The sequence below is a fragment of the Neolamprologus brichardi genome, chromosome 1, assembly GCF_056152115.1.
Source record: "Neolamprologus brichardi isolate AB-2024 chromosome 1, ASM5615211v1, whole genome shotgun sequence".
NCBI classification, from domain to species: Eukaryota; Metazoa; Chordata; class Actinopteri; order Cichliformes; family Cichlidae; genus Neolamprologus; species Neolamprologus brichardi.
Window position 1 is genome coordinate 13,682,188 of NC_142104.1, and position 20,784 is coordinate 13,702,971.

The following is a 20,784-nucleotide window of genomic DNA, read 5'->3' on the forward strand; positions in this document are numbered from 1 at the left end:
AAATATGAGACAATCCTGAGTTTCAAGTTCTTCAAGTTCTCTTCTGGTTCAGTTCATCTGTTTGTGTCTAAAACAGACTTGAAAGATTATTCCTGATGTCTATCAGTAGGTTGTCAGTTAGTATTATTACTGGTACTTCTCATATATAGGCTACACATTTTAAGCAGTGTTCTTTCTGAAATCTTTGGTATCTTAAATATTATGACACGTCACATTTATATTTTTTCATCGTCTCAGACCTTATAAAGCATATGGTGTTTGAAAGTAACCAAAAAGAGTGTGTGGGTTTTGTTTTTTTTTTTTTTAATTAAACCACCTGTATGTGTAAAATGAAATGCCATGTTTATATTTCCTTAAGAGGATATACTATTATTGAAGAGCTGTGTGCATTTTCCGCACCCATACATTACATTCTCTGAATAACTTAGGGTGGTGACCACTTAAAGAACAGCAGTTTTTCTTTTATTTGCAAAGCTATCCTTAATAAAGTACCATTCTATTTATTTAGAATGATACTTTATTAAGGCTGAAGTTCAAGCCTTATTTTGAAGGTCTCTTGCCGGATGTATAATGTATTTTTTATACTCGCTGGCTGCGGCTGCTTCTGCTCTCTGACTAAAATGTCTATCGTCAGTTTTGATAAATTACCTCAGGTGTCAAAGATTTGGATCGCTCTGAGGCGGCTTGACAAAAAAGGTTCGTGAGTTTGTGTGAGTTTCTCGTCATCTCGTCAGCCGTGATTTTTTTTAAATTACTCACTGATGTCAGTGTGTGCGTCTGCGTCCATGGCAACCAGCCCCTTTAACCCGTTAAAGTCTAAATGAGGATTATGTGTTCATATTTTCTTTTTCTTTTTTTCCCCCCAGATAATATAAGTAAAATCCATTTGAAAAAATATTTACATATTATTTTTTGCTTTATCAGGCAATAACGTATTTATAAATAACCCCCCAAAAGGGTAGGAGCATTTCGCTGGTGACTGTTATTAGCATATATTAGACCGCGAGCTCACATCTAAAATTATTATTATTTTTTTTCTTAAAAAGAACCAAAGAGGGAACGAAAATCTGATTATAGGATTACTAGAATCATGCAATTGGGTATTTAGCAAATATATTAAACGGTTAATTTTACTAAGAGATGAATGAAATACTGTAACAATCAACAAGTGTTCAGATGTGAGTGTTTAAAATCCATGTCAAATTTTAAGAAATCTGCTTTGAAAACATTTGTGCCTAATATAGTTTTTTTTTTACATAGCACTTACACATAATGTATATCTAAACAATCTGCAGTTACCTGAAAATATTAAACACAACAAATGTCTCCAGTTAACTATAAAGTCCATTCACTTGGATTGTAAATTTGATTTTTCATGACACTCATGTGAAGTGTGCTACCATGCGTTCAAACATAGTATATGTAAATCCAGCTTTCTCATGACGGCCATAAGACATAAATAAGCACTTCTGTGTTGAGAGAGATTATACTAAATATGCTGCTTTTTAGATCTGACGCACTGATAACATTCAATTAAGTTCAATCCAATCCAATTTTATTTTATTTATGTAACGTCAAATCACAAAAACAGTTGCCTCAAGGTGCCTACTAACTATACTAACCAAATGTCCAGCTACTGGCATGTTTTCCACAGCATTGGTGGCTGTTTTGGCTTATATCTTTATAAATTATACGTGAATGATTGATTAACCATTAATAAATGCACTGTTTGCAATTATGTAATGGTAACATTGTAAAAAGTAGACTCTTACATTTACTTTGCTGCAGATGAAAAAGTGGCTACTCTTCGAGAAGTGTCTATTCCCCCAGCTGCTGATGTTACCATCATTGTACAGGTATGCATTCATCCATCCATTGAGTCAGCCAATCAAATTTAAAACCTCAAAAGTTATACGTTTAATTCTCACAAATAAGCAGTTAAAGCAGACATTAAATTTAAAGATTTAAAATGATCACAGTCCTCACAGTATTTGTTGAGATTTGATTAATCTTTTATGTATAATTATGTAACTGTTCTTTCTTATCATGTGTATTTTTGGATTTTTATATATATATATATACAGTGGCGGTCCTAGCCTGTTTGGCGCCCTTGGCGAACACTCCCTCTGGCGCCCCCCCTCCCCCTCCCCTCCCCCCCCCCCCCCCACCCACAAAACATATTAAGGATTATACATTAACAAAAAACTGTTGTACACACACATGAGAAGAGAGAGAGAGTATGCATAGTATGCAAATTGCCACCAAACAGCCATCATAATTTGTCATACAATTAGAACAGGGCAAATCAACAATTAACAATGACTAATTAATATTAAAATCTGTAATATAATGTATTGTTTGGAGTTTAGTCTGTTACTGTTGCTATTTTTACCATTTCTCAGAGAAACTGTAACCCACATAGTTTCCTTAGGGATTAATAAAGTATTTTGATTCTGATTCTGATTGTTTCGGGATGACCTGCCATTATCCAATGACACATCTGCTTACCTGTATCTTTTGCTCGTTTCTCCTCCTCTTCTTTTCTCTTTTTTCTAAACTGAGGACCTGATGGCTTTGAACTTTTCTTGTCCATCTTCCATTGGTTTTAATTTTGCACTCCAGTATGAACACCCATCCCTCAACCCGAGGATCACCACAACATGACCTAATAGACCTACACCTTAGTTCACAGATTCACTTTTATTTCTGGGATTTCACACAAGCCAAGGTTCAAATCACGAATACATAATGGGCTTGGATTTACAACATTATAAATGAAATGTGCTCTATTTGGAAGCAGCAGGTCTCCCTCCCCTTTCGATTTGTTGTGTGTGAGACTTTAAATCATCAAACTGTAAATTTTACATTTTAAATTGTTATTGATCCCTTTACCCCGAGTCCTAAAGTTTACTTTGACTTCAGCAGCAAGCAGGCGCACCGAGGGCTCTCGCGCTCACTTTTCGTGTTCAGAATTTCGAAAAAACATCGGTGCAAATTATAAGTCTGTATTATAATGTCTGGTGTTTTCGTGTTTGTTGGTTTGTTTTTATTTTGTTTTATTTTGCGAGTTGATTATTATTAGATTCTCCAGCCAGAGAATCCCCCGCCGCCCCGCCCTCTCCTCCCCGTGCCGGAAGCAGCAGGAGGGCGATAGAAAACCAATCGGTGCCTGTGCCATTCCCTGGCTGATATATATATATATATATATATATATATATATATATATATATATATATATATATAAAATATTATATTATATTATATTATATTATATTATATTATATTATATCACCTTTTCAGATTGTCAGCAGTGCTTTTGGGCTGAACTGTTCCAGTGTTGTGTTCAAGGTACATGTGTAAAATACAGGCATTTCTCTAAATGTTTAGTGGAAGTGGGTCCATGTGTCAAAAATGATTAATGAAAAAAAATTTGGGGGGAGCTCTTGAAAACACAACAAGCTGATAAGTTTTCTCTGTGTGTAGATAAGGAACCATCATGGCCATCTTATCCCTCTGAACAGGTCCATCCCTGCTAACAGCAAGCACATGTATGTGGTCTGGTGACGTAAAAGTCTTTACATTTAATCACTGCATACTGAAAATATATAATCAAGCAGTTATATATTTTTCTTCACAGACCTTACGTGCTGGAGGTTGCAAAGATCTTTCAGCATGGTAATCAGTGTGTTTATCTTTAACAGTTTGTAAATGTTTCTACATTTCATAATCCTGTTAATGGAATAGCTACAGCCAATCAGCTTAGCTTATGGGATATACAAAGGCAATGGAATTATGAACAAACCTTGTATCAAATGTGGTGCTTGGAGGGGTCCCAGCACCTCTATTCTGGAAAAAGTATTTGCAATGATTCATTTGCTGTAAAAGAAAAATATAACTTAATATAAAGTATTAGATTTTCTTGTCATGGGACAGTTTTTTAAACAACATACAGAAATTGTAGAAGGTATCACAAATGGAATATCCTAAAGACTACTCTTGGTCAGCATCCACATCCTGTGAATGGAACCACAACTTTAATAGTAGCAGTGAATGGACTCGTTTTCCTTTATTTTGGATGGGAAACACATGAAACACATAAAACATGAATCAGTTTATCATGGCTAAATTATTCTACAAATAGTAAAGAAGATTATAGACTTCTCTGTTTAAATCACTATAAATATACAGAAAGAAAGATCACTACAATGTGTAGTCCTGAACAAAAAGGCACCTTTTTGATTTCTGTTTGGTTTCATATTACTTCAGTGTGTCCCAAGCTGAGAACCATCCCCATGACTGTGATCAATAAAACTATGAAAACAAGACTACAGACTATTGAAAGAAGGGTAAGTGCAATTCTTTAATGAGAGTACAGTACAGTTAGTGGTTTGGCAGTAGTCCACAGACTGATCTTTGAATGAATATATTAACGACTTAATAACAGATGCTACTTGTCTGTAAATGATTTTAGATTGTATTTTTAATTATAGATACAGAGACTGGAAGACCTTCTACCTCAAGTCAAACTCAGGCGTAATGAAAAACTAACCCAGGTATTTAAACTTTCTTAAAGCGGTGAATGCACTGAGAACAAAGCACAACCATATTGAAGAGTTTTAGCCTCTTCATCAAATCTCTTAACCCATTAAATCCCCCAAATTTCCCTGCAAAATAAGTGCATACATTGTACTCCTTAGACATCCCCTACACACAATATGTTTAATTTTTTAAATGTCATACGGGGTTAGAACAGCAACAGTTGTTCCCAGTGGGTTTAAATGGGTTAATATTACAGTGAGTTTTAAAAAAATCAAACACCTGGTCATTATCTTTTTGTCTGTATCAGGAAATTGAATGTCTCAACCAGAAGTTGAGGTTTCTTCATCAGAGAATGCAGGTAAATCAAAAATAATTACCATCCAACGTCTGCACACAGGGTAGATTAGTAACTAACTTAAAAAGTGAAAATCTATTATGACATATTCACATAGGATAAGGCAGGGTAAGATATCCTTTATCGATCCCCTTGTAGGGAAATTCATTCCCTTCCTTTCACTCATCAGCATAAGGAGCAGTTGGTATTCACTGTCAAAATATCTGGTGGACCAACTCCAGTTAGAAGCCAGTGCCTTGAACAAGCATAAGCTGACATTAACCTAGCGTTTTTTGTTTTAAATTATAAATTAAAATAAAGCAAAATGTGTGTCTTTTTTTTATATAATTCCTGTGTCTATTATGACATTGGGGATTTGTCTATTTATGATGTGCTTTACCACTCATCTGCACCTTAAATAACAGATTGAGATACGCAGCACTTTTATTTACTTTTATTTCAAATACAGTTGAGTATAAGGAATAATGTGTGTTAGACATATTTACATTGTTTAGGTGTTTTTCTTTTATGTTGGTTCTGCTCTGATTTGTTGCAGGTAGCAAATTCTCACACATGGAAAGGGGTGTTGATCAGAGCCCCTCTGTGGTAAACTGAGAGCTGCATTTCAACTGCAGAGCAATGGTTACAATTGCCATCATGGTGCATCATGTTACTATGTACAGCTGGTTCATGATTTGTGTGGCCTATGTTGTAGTGTTTCCAACTACTTATATTATTTATATTAGGATTTCAAACACCTGTAGCCATCCATCTAGTCACAGTCTGGACAAAAAGGCCTTAAACATTTAGATCACAGACTCGTGTTTGTATTCTCCAGGTTAATGCTGATAGTTTTTTAGTGTACTGCTTTTCTGTCTTCAAATGTAGTGAATATATTCCTGTCACCCAAGTATAATAGCAATATATCTGTAAGACCTTCATTTACTTGAGTAGCAAACAAGTAGCAAACTCATTTTGACTGGTGAACGATGAGTTTGACTGTATACTGTGTGCACCTTGAAATAAATAAAATAATTGAAGGAAATAAAAATAGTCTGACTGCATTATTTGTTATTAATATTTATTCATTTTGGAACTCTTATGCTCAGAATCTTTGTTGTTTTCTCTTACTGGTTGTGAAAAAGACAATGGTTGCAAATGTTGGGCAATTTCCTGCCTTTGTAACAAATGATGCAAGCAGTGAAACCGGTCAGGTCTGTCACACAGTGTTCAGTAATCTTTCTTGTGAAGGGGATTATGCATATTCAATTGCAACATAATATGCAAAGGCTAGGTGGCATCATGGGATTTTATGAAAAACTGTCATTTATTTGTCAAAACAAATGCTCAGAAATTGCTCCCTTATTGGTCCCTTTAGGCGCTGTGCATTGAACATTTTGATGTTAAAAGTGAGCAGTAGAGTTTGTTTTCAGACACTGCTGAATCATCATACTGGACATAACTTCAGCTTACACGTTATCCAAACAAGTCTGAAATGACTGGATTTGAAGAAGGAAAAAAAATGAATACAGACACTTTACTCTGTTTTAGACAAAAATGATAGGCAAAAGGACAAAAAATGTATCTAACAGAAATTAATTTGATTTGTTTTACTAATATGTCTATAATTAAATAAAATACATATCATGCAGTAGTTGAAAACATTATTTTATCAAAATTACCGTAGATCTATCAAGAAATGTAGTTTCAAATGATCGTCTTATACAGTAGGTGGCGGTGCATCCTCCAGCTGACTCACGTACAACATGGAAATGAAGACACGAAGAAGTAGCATTTTGTGTACAGTTAGCAAAAGGGCATGTTTGCTATGACGGCATTAAAGTTAGATATTGGCGGGCTTTGCTATGTTTTTCGTACCTTTTGTTTTAGTTTTTCGTGCTCAAATCCTTCGGTTACAAAAACAGATCAAATAAACAGTCATGTATTAAGTGGGCAATTAACTAGCGGTTAGCCTGCTATCTGCAGCTGTGTGTCTCAGTTGACTGAAATGTCTTATAGACGGGCACTGGTGGATTGTGCGGTGTTGTCTCTGCAAGATCCCTGTGTGTTTTATCCGTGTTGCAGATGCTGTTTCTCCAGGATTGATGTTGACCAGCAGGACACTACGAGGTAAACACAAAGGTTCAGTTGTAGCCGAGAAACGGTAGCATTGTGAAAATCACTTTAGAAACTGTCTGTGCTGAGAGGACTGTATCTAAGTGAGATACAGTCCAGTTAAAAGTGAATGGATTTCTTTTAGAAAATTAAAATATTTTTTATACAGTGTATGTTACCTCTGTTAGCTGACAGTATATGGATACTGGTCAATCGTCTCTGTGTACCCACCACAGATGCAGATGCTTCAAGTGTGGTTACAAGTGTCTGAGAGAACAGGTGGATTACAGGTACCGTCTCTCACTGAGGGTGGCCCGGGACGGACGTATATTCGGGATAACAGTATTTGGAAACAGCTTGAAACCATTCTTTGGCATTCATGCAAATGAATTACAAAGGTGAGTACAGAAAACCCAATGCAAGTTCTTATTATCAAGACTGAATAACTGTTAAAATGTCTTCCCTGGTTTAGAAGGAGTTTGGATTGGGTTAAAGCAGAGGCCATGGATACATATAAGTTGAGGTCATAGTACGGGCGCCCCACAGGTCGAACGTGGCTCAAGAGTTGGGAGTTTGCCTTGTAATCGGAAGGTTGCGGGTTCGAGTCCCGGCTTGGACAGTCTCGGTCATTGTGTCCTTGGGCAAGACACTTCACCCGTTGCCTACTGGTGGTGGTCAGAGGGCCCGGTGGTGCCATTGTCCGGCAGCCTCGCCTCTGTCAGTGTGCCCCAGGGTGGCTGTGGCTACAATGTAGCTTGCCATCACCTGTGTGTGTTGGGGTGGATGACTGGTTGTGTAAAGCGCTTTGGGATCCTTAGGGACTAGAAAAGTGCTATACAAATACATTTACCAATTTACCATAGTATGTGATGGAGTTGGTGTACTGGTTGTTGTTACTTAGGGTTTACTACACCTCCCTCCGAATATAAGAGGGTGGAGAAAACATTAGAACACTAGTGAGTGCTTTGTAGTTCAATACAACACCAGGACCACAATCCACAAAAATGCCAGAATTTAAGATTTTTGCCAAGTTTCTATTAACCCCCCCCCCCCCCCCCAAAAAAGAAGGAAAGAAATGGCAGTGCTATTGTATTAAATTTAACAGGTGTACCTAATAATATGGAGACAGTGGATACATGCTATTTGTTTTGTACGTCTTCTTTTTAAAGTGCAGATTTTAGTGGTATTTTGTCAGTTTCAAATGACTACAACGTGTGAAGAACATAACATCTTCTCTGCTGATTAAGTGAAGAGCTGTGTGGGCTTTGTGTCTTTTATAGATTGGTGGAAAACCTGGACAGACCCGTGGAACAATCTAGAAGACTCACATTGCTGGTGAAGGCAGTCGAGGACTGTTTCATTGGCAGACATTTCATTTTTGGTATAAAGGTACATTCGTAAATCACATGTGTAAAAGTATTACGTGACATGCAAGATCAAAAGTTATTCAAATACATATGAAGACTTAAAAATAGGCATTCGACATTTTAGTCACTATTGCTGTTTGGAGGTTTTTAGTTTTCTTTTTATATAACTTGAAATCAGTGTCTTCCTGGTCACACAAAACAGCAGAAATTAACTCAAACTCAGTTGTCCAGATTTTTTTTATTCCTGCTGTTACTTTGAACATGAAATGATTTTAAAAAACATGAAAAGCAAGACAAACTATGTAACAATGAAACAATAAACTTCTCTCCACATTTCACAATTTTAGTTTCTCAGTTCACCATTAAAGAAAATAAAATAATAGGATCAACATATGTCCAAAATGTGTTCTAATTATGCTTAATTTATTTTTGCGTTGTTTGAGCTTAGCTGTCTGTGGTATCATTTGTGTTGTTTAGGTGATGGAAGCAGAAAGTGCACTTTGGTTTGGAGGACCTGTTCTAAGTGGCTCCAGCAGTAAAAATGCAGCACAGTTTGTTGCTACTCAGATGATTCTTCCCAAAGCAACGGGAATGGGAGGATGCACCGTGGTCAGTTATTATCGGATTCTTCTTCAGAAAACTTCTGAATCTGAACTTGTATCTGCTGATACCAGCAGAATCTCCAGTCTTCCAGCAACAACCCCGCTCCTCATTCATGATCATTCTCCAACTAGCAGTTTTAGTGATGCCACACTATCTGCCTCTCATCTTTTGCCCCGATCACTTCAAAGGTAATGAAATTAAGAAATGATACAATCTTCTGTATTTTCTGTCCAAAAAAACCCCCTACTAACTAGAGAGTCATGTACTCCTATGTACTATTCCTTTGTAGGGACTACAAAATAACAATAAATGGCTCTGAAAGCCAAAGTAAAAACCACACATATTCTCATAAGCTCCTAATATTGACTTCTAAGCATGTGGGTGGAGGTGCTATTACATTACATGCAAAAATGATAATTGATAATAGCTTTTGTTTCCTTCCTAGATCACGTTACATAGACTGCACCCTTACTCCCACAGCTCCATGGCAGCAATCACTTGGACTGGTTACATCATCAGCAGAGCAGGAAGAAGGCTGCAGTACCCAGGAATGTGGAGATGAAAACAGAAGTCAGGCTGACAAAAGCGTAACACCATATCTTGCACAGAGGGGCTGCCAGGAAAACCAAAAAGTGGCAAAAGACTTGGCTCCTTTTTTCTCATTGCAGCACAGTTTTTATGATAGTCCATCATCTGAGAAGGGAGCTGGAAACAGCCCTAGCCTAAAGACTTGGTTAAGGCCATCCCAGTATTGTCAGAATAGCCCCAAAGAAAAGGAGTTTTCTACTGGACAGCTCACCAGAACATTTTCATCAAGCTCATTGGCTTGGAACGATTTGCCTTTCTCTGAAAGTCTGACAGAGTTTTTATGTGAAGCCAATAAAGATTTTGACACTGATAGAGATACGAAACAAGTTCAGAATGTTCACTGGAAGGAAGTAAAGGCAAGAAATAACCTGGGAAACAGCAGCTTAATAAGTGAAACATCTTCTTGCCAAAGAAATGTACAAATAACAGAAAGGCATTTGCAAGCATTGTTGGATGCCACTAATACGCCTGCAACAAGTGGATGTGGCTCACATGATTCAGCCAGCAAAGAATGCAAGAACCCTCTTCTGTTTGTCAAAAGGAGTCAAGCTAGAAACATCTATTCCCATGGGTGTTATCAGGTGGATGGCACAGCTAGTTCACTGTCTTTTCAAATGGAGGAAGAAGAGCAGCTTGAGGGGGATGCCTACAACTGTTCAGCAGATCTGTTTGGTAGCTCAGACACGATCAGTCTTGAAACGGAGAGGTTCACCATGCATGCAGAAGCCGTCGGTGATGGCATGGAAGCTTGCTCACAGTCTTCCAAGGCAGACGAGCATCATCTGATTTATGAAAATGCGAATGTGACACAATCAACACCAGATAAAGGGAAATTTAAAAAAAGTAAATGCAGGGAGAGTTTGATTCCACAAGACACCAAAGGATTTGACTTTGTCCCTCCCTCTCAGTCCACACCCATTGTAAAACTAGGCGTTGTATCATACTCACGTGTTGACTTGTACAAAAGTGTGACAGGTGAATTCAGTTCACAGCCTGTCAATCAAAAAAGTTTTAATGCGAATTTACATGAAATGGAGTGTAAAAACAATTCTGTTCATAAACTAAACTGTGGTAATGCTGACCAGGCTTTGCAGAGTGAGATGGAATCTGTCAAAGAAAACTTTGTGTGGAGAACTACATCCAGCAGACACAGCCACAAACTTACCCCCAAAAGAAAATTCTTGAAACCAGTCGAGGATAAAAACAGTCTACATCCTCTGCAGCACCTTAGGGTGCAGGAAGAGGCTCTAAACCGCATGTCAATCAACTGCAAAGCAAGATTTATTGACGTGTCAGAGTGTGGCTATGACAATGAAGCAATTGTTCCTCCTACACCTGCGAGTAAAATCCAACAAAGTGTGCCAATCCGAAAAAGAAAGCTGACAGACAACAGCAACAATTTTGGTTCCATTGAGTGTGTGCTGAGAAAGACAGAAAATCGTGACAGTGAAGAAGTTAGCGAAGGGAGCCAGACATGTGACTGCTCTAGAGATCTGTTCTCTGATTCTTTCTGAGACATTGTGTTGCAGAGTGACTTGTAAGAAATCGTGCTCCATTGGAGTAATACTGCTGTTATTTTACTCTGTGTGAAACAGAAAAAGAGGGCTCATATATTAAACACTATAGATAGAAGAGAGATGCTGTCTTAACCTTCAAGTTTGCACTTTAACTGAAAGTGTAATAAATTCTCTTCCTTCGCCTTTTTCATCAAATGCTTAGTCTAACTCAATGTTTTTAATTTTTATGCACTGTTTAGAAAGCGCTTTTAATTAAATGAAATATATAAACATGTTACATTTACCACAATCATTGCCTGGTCTTATTACAACCTGAGCTTAGCAGCAGTTAAGGTGGGGCAAAATCTCATCAACGACTATGGTTTTTGAAACATGTATAGAATGTGTTTGTATGTCCACATACTTATAGATCCATATTTTTGAAAGTATCACTGTCTTCTTTGAACACATTAAGGCTTTTTTGTGATTAATTATGTAATTAAGTGGATATTTAATTGCTATCTATTCAAGGACAATAACATTTTTCTTTTATGTTTTCATTTGTTTATATTAATACATGTATAATAATATAATACAATATAAATAAAGATTAAATACTATTACAAAAGATTATTTATGAAACAAAAGTCCCCTGATAGTTTAAGGCATGCTTCAGACCACAAAAGCCAACAACACTGTCACATCCTGAAAGCTCTCCAGTATAATTTGAATCACACCAGAGTCCTAAGCAGACCTACTGTTCTCCTGGGTTCACACTCCAGTTGTGCCTTTCAAGGGGTGTTTATGTTGGGATGTGTGTGTAAGGTATCATGCCAGAGAGCCAAGAATAGCAGCAATGACTACAATGTTCTGGGGGTGTGATCAAAATAGAGAGAGATGAAGACGATGTTACATTGGTAAAACTGGAAGTGGAACAAGTGAACAGCTGGAGCCTTGTACTGCATGTGTTACAGAAACAAGATTGGCATGTAGTCAGCTGGGTACGGCATTATTGTGTCTGTGTGTGAATGCACGTGCCTCTTTGGTTGGTCCTTGTATCTTAAAAGTGCATATGTGCACAGTTTAACTGATTTTGGAAAACTCATGTGAATACATGTGATGTGAATTCGCTGTTCATTTGGTTTCGCAAATGATTATGCATGGGTGTATGTAGGTGGTTGAGACTGAAATATCTCTAAATCCCATGTACCATGATGTTAGTAATGGCCATGTGACGATACCTATGATCCCACTATATGTTAATCTACTTAGTGCAATGGCAGAAAATTGCTTTTGAGGATCCCCTGCTTTTATTATATATTTTTTTCCACTAGCAGCACAGGCCAAATGAGATTATTATTGGAATTAAGTCAAACGTTTTTGATTTACTTCCATGCTGCATGTGATAATTATCAAAGGCCATTATCAGATCAGAATGAAAAAGAACCTATTATACTAGCTTGGTTTTGATTGTTGTTTCTCTTCTGTTAACCTTGCCAAACAACATATTCAACATTATGCTTTGATGTCCTCCAGCAACCATGGTTAACAGCCAACTAATAATGGCCTAAAGGACATTTTCAGTCACGAATGGATTCCAGGATCTGTGCAGTGTATTTTTGCAAGGCTTCTTCTTGTGGAGAGATGAAAAACAGACCATGCATTTGATGTCGAGAGCTTTATGAGTACTTAACAATTTCTTTGTGAAATTTTGCTTTGGTGCCTGTTTTTGGGTTAGGTCACAGTGACATCCAGCTGCTACTGCAATGTGGTTATTCTGCTATCTGTTGTTAGCTGCTTCATTAATAAAAAAAAATGTATCCTTTAGTTTCAGTAAGTGTAATTACATGATTTATGCAAATAGGAAACACAAAATGAATGCTTTCATATTCTGAATGAATGTGGAAATGCAAATGTGATGATTCAGGACTAGCAAGTATTGAAATTTGCAACTTACTGCACTAGTTTACATAAAATATAGGCAATATAAATGGGATTGTTTTTGTTTCCATGTAAATTGGTCCTTAGCCTTTTGAGGCTTTATGAGTGAAGCCCCATAACATCATATTGTTCCAAAACGTGCAGCTGTGTCTGTGAGCAAGGGAGACACTGTCTTTGAATGCAGCAGTACAGTACGTGAGCTATGTCACCAAGCACCCAGTGAATGGAAACATTCAAAGCCATGGTGTGCCAAGCTTTAAGTACGTGTGGTACTCTGAGAGAGAGAAAGGGGTGGGAGGGGCTGAGGGGCATGGTTACATAATTCAAACAATTATTATATTGGGCAAATCGATTAACTATTAAAATTCTGTTTTTGTTCATACTATGTATATGCTTTCTTTGACATTCTTTTAAAATTCGGCTGCAGTGAGAGGCAGAAATCATGAGACACAGAGTCATGCATTAAGAGTCACCTGACTGGAGTTGTACTATTAATCATACAGTGATGTCATGCACCTCAACCATTGGCCAGCTAAGAAATACAATTTTGTGATATTTTGCCTGTTTATTGTACCTACATTGTACTGTGGCACTCGATGACTTCACAGTGCGCATACTAAAAGTACTAATGTTAAAGCGGACATTTTTAACACCTGGCAAAATATTCATCTTCCATTTTCTTGTACTTTTATAAACATGTTATAATGAAACTGACTAAAAAAATACAGTATATATATATATATATATATTTTTTTTTTTTTTTGGTTTATATGCATGGGATACTTTGAAAAACTAATATAATTTGTAGCATATGCAATAACTATGCACTTAATTCTTCATACTTTAAATATTTCATAGCAGCTAAGAATTTTTCAGTCCTCGACATTTCCTGCGACATTAAGGGTTCTGGCCCTGTTTTTAGTGCCACTGGACTTATTTTTATTATTTACTTTGTGATGCAGTGGTAGTGCTACTGCACACTTTTTAGGTTAAATGTCCTGCTGTGTTGTGGACGGAGGTGTGGCTGTGACATTAGAGAGCTAAAGAGATTAGAAAGGCGTGACAGGCACATGGTGTGGAAGGGTGGAGAAATGGCTTAGTATGGCGTTGTCAACAAAACGTCAGCTGAGGGGGACTGGCTCGTAGTCCTGACACTGGAGAAGCTTCCCTCTGTAGAATCAAAGCAAATAGAAATACTTAAATACATCCCACTTTTCTTTTTTAGTGCTAATCATAATGCTTTTCTCTAACTTTACCATTTCAGCAGAAGACTGGTGGAGACTCAGAGCTAACAGAGTAATTAATGTTTTGATAAGATTAAAATCAGCTGTGCACTCTGAATGTCTATAGTTTACGTTCATTGCAGACTATTTTATAACTGTCCATGACCTCTAACCTCCCAGCAAAAATAAAAGCTCCTTAAAATAGTTCCTGCTTCCGTTTTATTATGGGTATGAGGGACTTAATAGGAGCTTGCACTGTCTTTTGTCTGATGTGAGTACAAACACTGGTTCTGATTGCTTTAGTTCTGTGGTATCTTGTTGGCTGTCCGTGGGCTGGTCTCAGTCCTCTCTCCAAAAGAGGCTATGGAGATTCTGACGTTAGACGCTAGCACTCCTTATAAGCACCTGTCCATTCATGTCACGCCATGCTCCCAATATGAAAAGCGTGTGATTGTTTTCCGAATGAGACAGTGTGCGTAGATAGTAAAGTGGTACTATATATCCTGCATATACAGTTCTTTTCTTCATTTCACTGCAAGCAAGACAGCCGAGGTTTGTTGTTTTTCTTCCAACATAATATGGAGGTAAGGGATCATTTTTCCTAATGTACATTTGAAATAGTATGTTTGATCAGTTTAATAGTCAGGTATAAGTTTGGAGTTCAGGGTAGATTTTTAGCATTTTTGTTGTATATTAACAAGAAACAAAGACATTTATTGACAGCTGTGTGTATTTAAAATCAGATTTTTTCCTATGTGCTTAAAGTAGTTCTAGAAATTTGGAAAACCTCATAAAGAAATGTCTTATGATTTTAACAGCTTATAATTTAAGAGAAAGGCAGTCTGCTTTTATATTCTTCGTGTGTGCACATTTTCTTTAATTTGGCAGAAATGGGGACATAAAGCTCTAGAATACATGTCTTTACTAAGTTTTAACATCTGTTGGATGGTGCATTTTAGGACAAAATCTTTAAGCCATCAGAGAAAGCATTAAAATATGCTTTAGATAGTGAAATGTTTAGGAAGCACACCCAGCTTTTTCAGATTTGTTTTGATCACTTTAATTATTCCTTCTGTTCAAAGTAACCTAACCTTGCCACTGTTCAGTGATGGGTGATACAATCCAAATCCAATCAATACAAAAATGTAACCCCGCTAATCTGAAGGCAATAAGGCGCTTTGGCAGTGTGAGCAAAATTATCAGATGTATTTACTCTTTGCAGTGACAAACTGCAAGTGATAAACTGACAAAATGTGGTAATTAAGGAAGTGTATTATTGAGATTCGCCACCCTAGTTCATCAAACATGGACAGTGGAATCATCTCATTAGCTTCAATGCACTGATTTTGATTAATTTGATTTTGTCACCTGATTAATGCTGTGTCAAGTGTCTTTATGAACGTGTTCGTACTAGTACTTGATTTTAATAAGCGAGAATCTATTTTTACTGACTGCTCTGTACTCTCCAGGTGGCACCTTGTGCTCAGGAAGTTGGTAGACATGCAGCGTTACTGTTGGCTTATCTGAACTTGCAGAGAAAACAAGGCCACTTTTGTGACCTTGTGCTCAGACCGGGACAGAATGCAGGTCAACTTTACCCCGCACACAGGTGAGAAAAATAAGCTAATAACAAACAAACACACCAACATATACATATCATCAAACTGCCCAATGATATCATGATTATAATAACAGTGTATGTCTTACACGATGTTCATGATTTCAGACCTCACCACAAAACTGCTCTTTGTTCCCCCAGATGTGTGCTGGCAGCCTCTAGTCCAGTGTTGGCATCTGTCTTGTCCTCTGCTGGCGCTCTGGTGGAGCTGCAAGCCAAATGTCTCTCTGACTCTGTATTAACACCTCTTTTGGACTATATTTACACAGGGGATTTGCCCTACAGTTACGGCCAACAACAGTATTATAGTCTGCTCACAGCTGCCTGCTACCTGCAGATGGATGAACTGCAAAAGGCTCTGAGGGCTCAACAGCAGACTGAGGTTTGCGCTGCAAATGGCGCAGAGGCTTCTGCTGAAGCTGAAAAGAATTCTTATAGGACAACTGTGAATACCTCCCCTCATATGCCATCAACATCCAGCATTTTTACCTTTAGAAAACCTGACGAAACAAACATCTCCAGTGAACAAAGTATGACAACCTCACCAGAGAGAGATATTCAGTATCAGGATTCAGACAATGTGGATCAGTTTAGTGAAAGTCAGATGCTCTCAGCTGCTATGGATTGCAGCACTGATGAAGTAGAAATAGATACAGGAAGAAATGGCAGAGACCACTGCAGTGGAAGGGATGCAAGGACGTTAAGCTATCCAAGTGCACCCTGTGGTATACTTGAAAGAACTGAAAGGAGCACAAATGCAAGACATGCCAGACAAGCAACTTATCTAACGCCACAGCATTTGACTCTAAATGTCCCTAGCATTGCTGAAGTGTATCACACGTCTAAAGTGGACAAAGAGGTGGAAAAGGATCGGCTTAATCCAGCTGGCATCTGGCAAAGGTACACAGGTGACACTCTGGTGAGGACAGCTGAAAATAGGAAGAGCTCATCTTCATCCCCACATTCATATTGTGGGGCAGTACCTGTCATCTGTCACAGCAGCAGAGCAGCTATCCCCCAGCTAGCAGATGTGTCTCCTGTGTCTCCCTTCCATTCAGCCCTCCAGGCTTCAAGCAACTCCAGCAGGTCTCCAGTCTCACGTTCAGCAAGCATAGAAAATGACAGCGTTGTTGAAGGTATTACATCTAAATGCAAACGTCAATATCAAGCACAGAGCCAGGAATACGGCCACAATAAAAAACACACCATTACACAAAATCTGAATAACAAGGATAATTTAGATCAATGTGCTTTACAAGATTTATATTACAAATCCAGTGGAGGTAGATCTCATTTTGACAGCAGCGATTCAGATCATTTTACAATACAGGACAATGAATGTGTTGACAGAGGATCATCTCACTTTACCAACAATAATGATCAGCATGCTTATTGTGATTCCTTTCAGAAAAATACACACAATCTTAGAGAAGATTCAGTGCTGCAGAGTAAGGACTGGAGCCAAGAATTGAAGCATAAAATTGATCTCAGGTTTGATGATTTCTCACCCCAAAAAAAGCAGCTGGATTTCTTTGAATCCTACAATGTCAGCAAATTGGCAACAGCAGAACCAGGAAGTCTGAGAGCTGAAGTTCCACTTATTGCTCATCCTGTGGAGGACTTAAACACAGAACATCTAGGTCCAGAGGAAGAGGTGAAAGAGGAACACAGTTACTCTAATAGAGTTCCAGCTGAAAGTGATATACAGGACAGCCACTGCAACTATGAACCAAAGAAAGGGTACTCAAACATATACAGAACTGACAAAAGTGCAAACAATGCTCCTTCTAACCATGATTCAAACTACAGTCCTACAGCTGTGGAAACCAAAGAATACCATGCTGATAGCTTCCCTAAATCTCTGCAAACTGAAAAGACCTCAGGCACTGACATCACAGAATCACATTCGATTTTTACAATGCCTGTGGACAGAAACATGTCTGACACCAGTGTTGACAGTGCTGTGGGACACTCTTATTATGGACATCTTCGTTATCATTGCCTACAGCATGATGATATGCAAGAGGATGTGCACTTATTGCAGGGAGGTTCTGATCACAAACATTTCCACTCAAACCACTTTGATGATTCTGATGGTTCAAGTGAGGAGGAAGACTTTGGTGCCTTTGAGAGTCCCCTAAAGCAGCACTACAGCTCAACAGAGACTACAGACCAGTTTCTTCTTCTGGATATTAGCACAAGACCTGCAGAACTATTAGTATCCTGCAAACACCAATCTGGCACAGAAGAGAAAGGGGATATGTTTGAAACTGGAATCTGGGCACATGATGGAGCAGAAAGGTACGAAAAAACATCTGTAGCATCTGTTGAAATGAAAAGAGTTACGGCTAGGGCTAAATTTGGAACTGGGAGACTTAATATGGGTGGCACACACTGGGCTGCAAAGACAAATGCTGAGGAAAGAAAGACTGTTGTTCAAAGTAATCCAGCTGTTGAGACTATTCAAAATTCTTGCATTGTGTCTGAAGTTTCCAACCTTAAAGAAGGTGAGAACCAAACCATTACCTCGACACACTGTTCACCTCCTGGAGTGTCAGACTCCGTGCAACCCTCTGTGTCTTTTTGCATGGCATCTGGCCTTTCAACCAGCATGCCAACCAATAGATCGGCTCATCTGTCATCTCCTGTTCACCACCCATTCCAATGCTCTCTATGCGACCGTTCCTTTAGCCAACGAGGTTCTCTAAATAGACATGTGCGGAGCCACCTTGGTGTAAGGCCCTTCCCCTGCCCCCGCTGCCCTATGACTTTTTCACGCCAATACCGTGTCACCGAGCACATGCGTGTTCATCAGCGATGTACCCCTGGGAATGATTTTCAAAAGCCCCCTGCTTCATCAACTTGAGAGTTTGAGGAAAATCTAGGAAACTGAAATGCATTTTTCATTATAATATAATGTGTGTTAGGATGACAGTTTCCTTTAGTGTCTTGCGAATATATGTAAGACAGGGAATTTTTTTACGTTTGATTTTTAAAATCAGAACTTGCAGCTGAAAGTTAGTCACTTTAATGCAATTAATATAGGCTATTCTAAATAAGCAAAAAAGTAGGAGGCCAAGAAAGTAAAGAAAAATAAATGCTGTGGATCTTAATCCTTTTAATATACAGCAGTAGGTAATCCTGTTGATTCACAGCTATAGCGTCCTGGATTCAATTCAGGGCAGGACCGTCCTGTTTGGAGTCTCTGCATTTCATCCGACCTCTGGGATATCTGGTTTCTGTCACCAGCAAAAACAAGTGTTCTTGCGCCCTTGACAAAGGTAATAAAACTGGTAGGAGTTGTTTCCCATAATGTGTTTACTATAGAGAATTAGTTTTCCTACAGCCATTAAATAAAAGAACCTATTAACTGAACATAGTGCAGAGGCAACATATCAAATGCATAAATAGAGAATGAATCAAATGAACTGCATTTTTGAATTTGATGCCAGCAACACATTAAGAACAGAGTGCGAGATAAGGCCATGTTGACAGTGATGCATCATCTCTGATATCAGAAACCCTGTATAAGTATTTGGCAACTGAGGTAACTAAATGCTGAAGTTTTAAAGGCAACATGTTTTCCATTCTTACCTTGGTGAAAGATTTTTAGCCTTTCTCTTATTGTATTTGTTGTATTTCATGTGTTGTGAATTCCTCCATTCCTCTGAAAGATGTGTCCTCTTTTTTCTGTTCATTTTATAACCAGTCATGTTGTTTAGTCGATGTCATCCTATCCTAGCATTCTCCTGTTACCCCTAAATTTACATATCCTTCATTATTCACCATTTTTTAAAAATTGCCCCATTATAACATTTGCTTACATCAAATTCAAAAGTATACAATTTTTAACAGTTGATATATTCCCTTTTTACTATTTTAAGCTAAACATATGGTATGACTGATTTGCAAATCAGTATGAAACCCAGAAGCAATTGGCAGGCAGGCACAGAAGCAACCTGGAAAACAAGGTGGCATTTCCCTGCAAACTAAGTGTAGAACAAATGAATATTTTATGTTTATATATTTGATATTTCACAATAACAATGTGAAAATAATGGCCAAATCTACAGAAAATACCATTCTGAATCTTCCCTCTACTTTATCTGTTCGGCTTGCAGTTTACTGTACTGGCAGCTATTGCATTCACATATCAGTGTAAAACACTCTAAAAGATTGCAGTATACTACTGGCACCAAACAACAAACAGATACCAGCTCATGCACAAAGTAGATCATTTAGTATCTAAACAGATAGAGTTCATTAGAGACCAAACCGAGTAAAACTTAATAATGACTTCACATTCACCAGGTAGCCAGAACCATGACATTTCCTCTGTGTGTGTGATTTAATTTAAAGATATTACCATGTCAACTAACTGGCTGGTACATTATATTCCAAAGTTGCTTTCACGGCCTTTCACATCCACAGGTACCAGAGTTGTCTAGTCTAATGCAGAGAGGGAGAGACACACATATTTTATGCTCTTATTAACTTTGCATGTTTAGCCATTAAGTGTAGCAGATCTTTGCCATAATGTTGACTTCATTCCATATAGTGTTGTGATTCTGAATCTCTCTATATGTATTAGTTATATGTCTCACATAGTGTTCCCTGTAAGAGAGGACAGCTTGTTGGGTGTCACAGTGTTTGTGCCAATGGTGTGAAACATGAGTCAAGGGCGGCTATGAGGTTCTGTGCATGTTCTGTCTGGTCTATTCCAAAATATTCCTGTTATGGACAGAAGGGTGAAAATGGATCATATTATTTGGTATCTTACACCTGGTATGAGCTATTGGTACCTTTGAGGTAAATACATATATAAATAAAAGGGCAATGCAATTTATGAGAGGTGCTTTAAGTTCCTAAGACTGCATTTTCATGTTCTGAAGTTCCCGCCTATTTGAATTTTTTTTTTTTAAGTTGGGTTATTAACTTGTGATGCTAAAAAAAAACCTTG

General features: G+C 37.9%; 3 protein-coding genes across 4 annotated transcripts; all 3 read left to right on the forward strand.

The window, feature by feature from the left end:
• Positions 1-526: 526 nt before the first annotated feature.
• si:zfos-1056e6.1 (uncharacterized) lies at positions 527-5,926 on the forward strand. 2 transcript variants are annotated; one of them, XM_006779902.2, is made up of 9 exons: positions 527-696; positions 1,789-1,856; positions 3,301-3,348; positions 3,484-3,548; positions 3,638-3,675; positions 4,267-4,346; positions 4,491-4,553; positions 4,847-4,897; positions 5,430-5,926. In XM_006779902.2, the coding sequence occupies exons 1-9, from the start codon at positions 564-566 to the stop codon at positions 5,481-5,483; spliced, it is 600 nt and encodes a 199-aa protein (XP_006779965.1). In that variant the 5' UTR covers positions 527-563; the 3' UTR covers positions 5,484-5,926. The 2 variants fall into 2 exon arrangements, with proteins under 2 accessions (XP_006779965.1, XP_035762206.1); XM_035906313.2 differs by lacking the exon at positions 3,301-3,348.
• A 727-nt stretch (positions 5,927-6,653) lies between these two features.
• On the forward strand, positions 6,654-12,899 carry ddias (DNA damage-induced apoptosis suppressor). Its single transcript, XM_006779903.3, has 5 exons — positions 6,654-7,003; positions 7,225-7,386; positions 8,269-8,377; positions 8,833-9,146; positions 9,404-12,899. Exons 1-5 carry the CDS (start codon positions 6,882-6,884, stop codon positions 11,058-11,060), a joined length of 2,364 nt encoding a protein of 787 aa, XP_006779966.2. The 5' UTR covers positions 6,654-6,881; the 3' UTR covers positions 11,061-12,899.
• Positions 12,900-14,784: 1,885 nt separating this feature from the next.
• LOC148106392 (uncharacterized) lies at positions 14,785-18,690 on the forward strand. The gene is made up of 3 exons (XM_087843291.1): positions 14,785-14,790; positions 15,676-15,815; positions 15,966-18,690. Exons 1-3 carry the CDS (start codon positions 14,785-14,787, stop codon positions 18,688-18,690), a joined length of 2,871 nt encoding a protein of 956 aa, XP_087699417.1.
• Positions 18,691-20,784: the final 2,094 nt, after the last annotated feature.

Excerpts from the sequence above, each read along its gene's own strand:
- si:zfos-1056e6.1 (XM_006779902.2), top strand. The coding sequence starts at position 564 with ATGTATAATGTATTTTTTATACTCGCTGGCTGCGGCTGCTTCTGCTCT. Across the intron at positions 697-1,788 it reads GAGGCGGCTTGACAAAAAAG|ATGAAAAAGTGGCTACTCTT; the intron begins GTTCGTGAGTTT and ends ACTTTGCTGCAG. Across the intron at positions 3,349-3,483 it reads GTTCCAGTGTTGTGTTCAAG|ATAAGGAACCATCATGGCCA; the intron begins GTACATGTGTAA and ends CTCTGTGTGTAG.
- ddias (XM_006779903.3), top strand. The coding sequence starts at position 6,882 with ATGTCTTATAGACGGGCACTGGTGGATTGTGCGGTGTTGTCTCTGCAA. Across the intron at positions 7,004-7,224 it reads GACCAGCAGGACACTACGAG|ATGCAGATGCTTCAAGTGTG; the intron begins GTAAACACAAAG and ends TACCCACCACAG. Across the intron at positions 9,147-9,403 it reads TTGCCCCGATCACTTCAAAG|ATCACGTTACATAGACTGCA; the intron begins GTAATGAAATTA and ends TTTCCTTCCTAG.
- LOC148106392 (XM_087843291.1), top strand. Across the intron at positions 15,816-15,965 it reads CAACTTTACCCCGCACACAG|ATGTGTGCTGGCAGCCTCTA; the intron begins GTGAGAAAAATA and ends TTGTTCCCCCAG.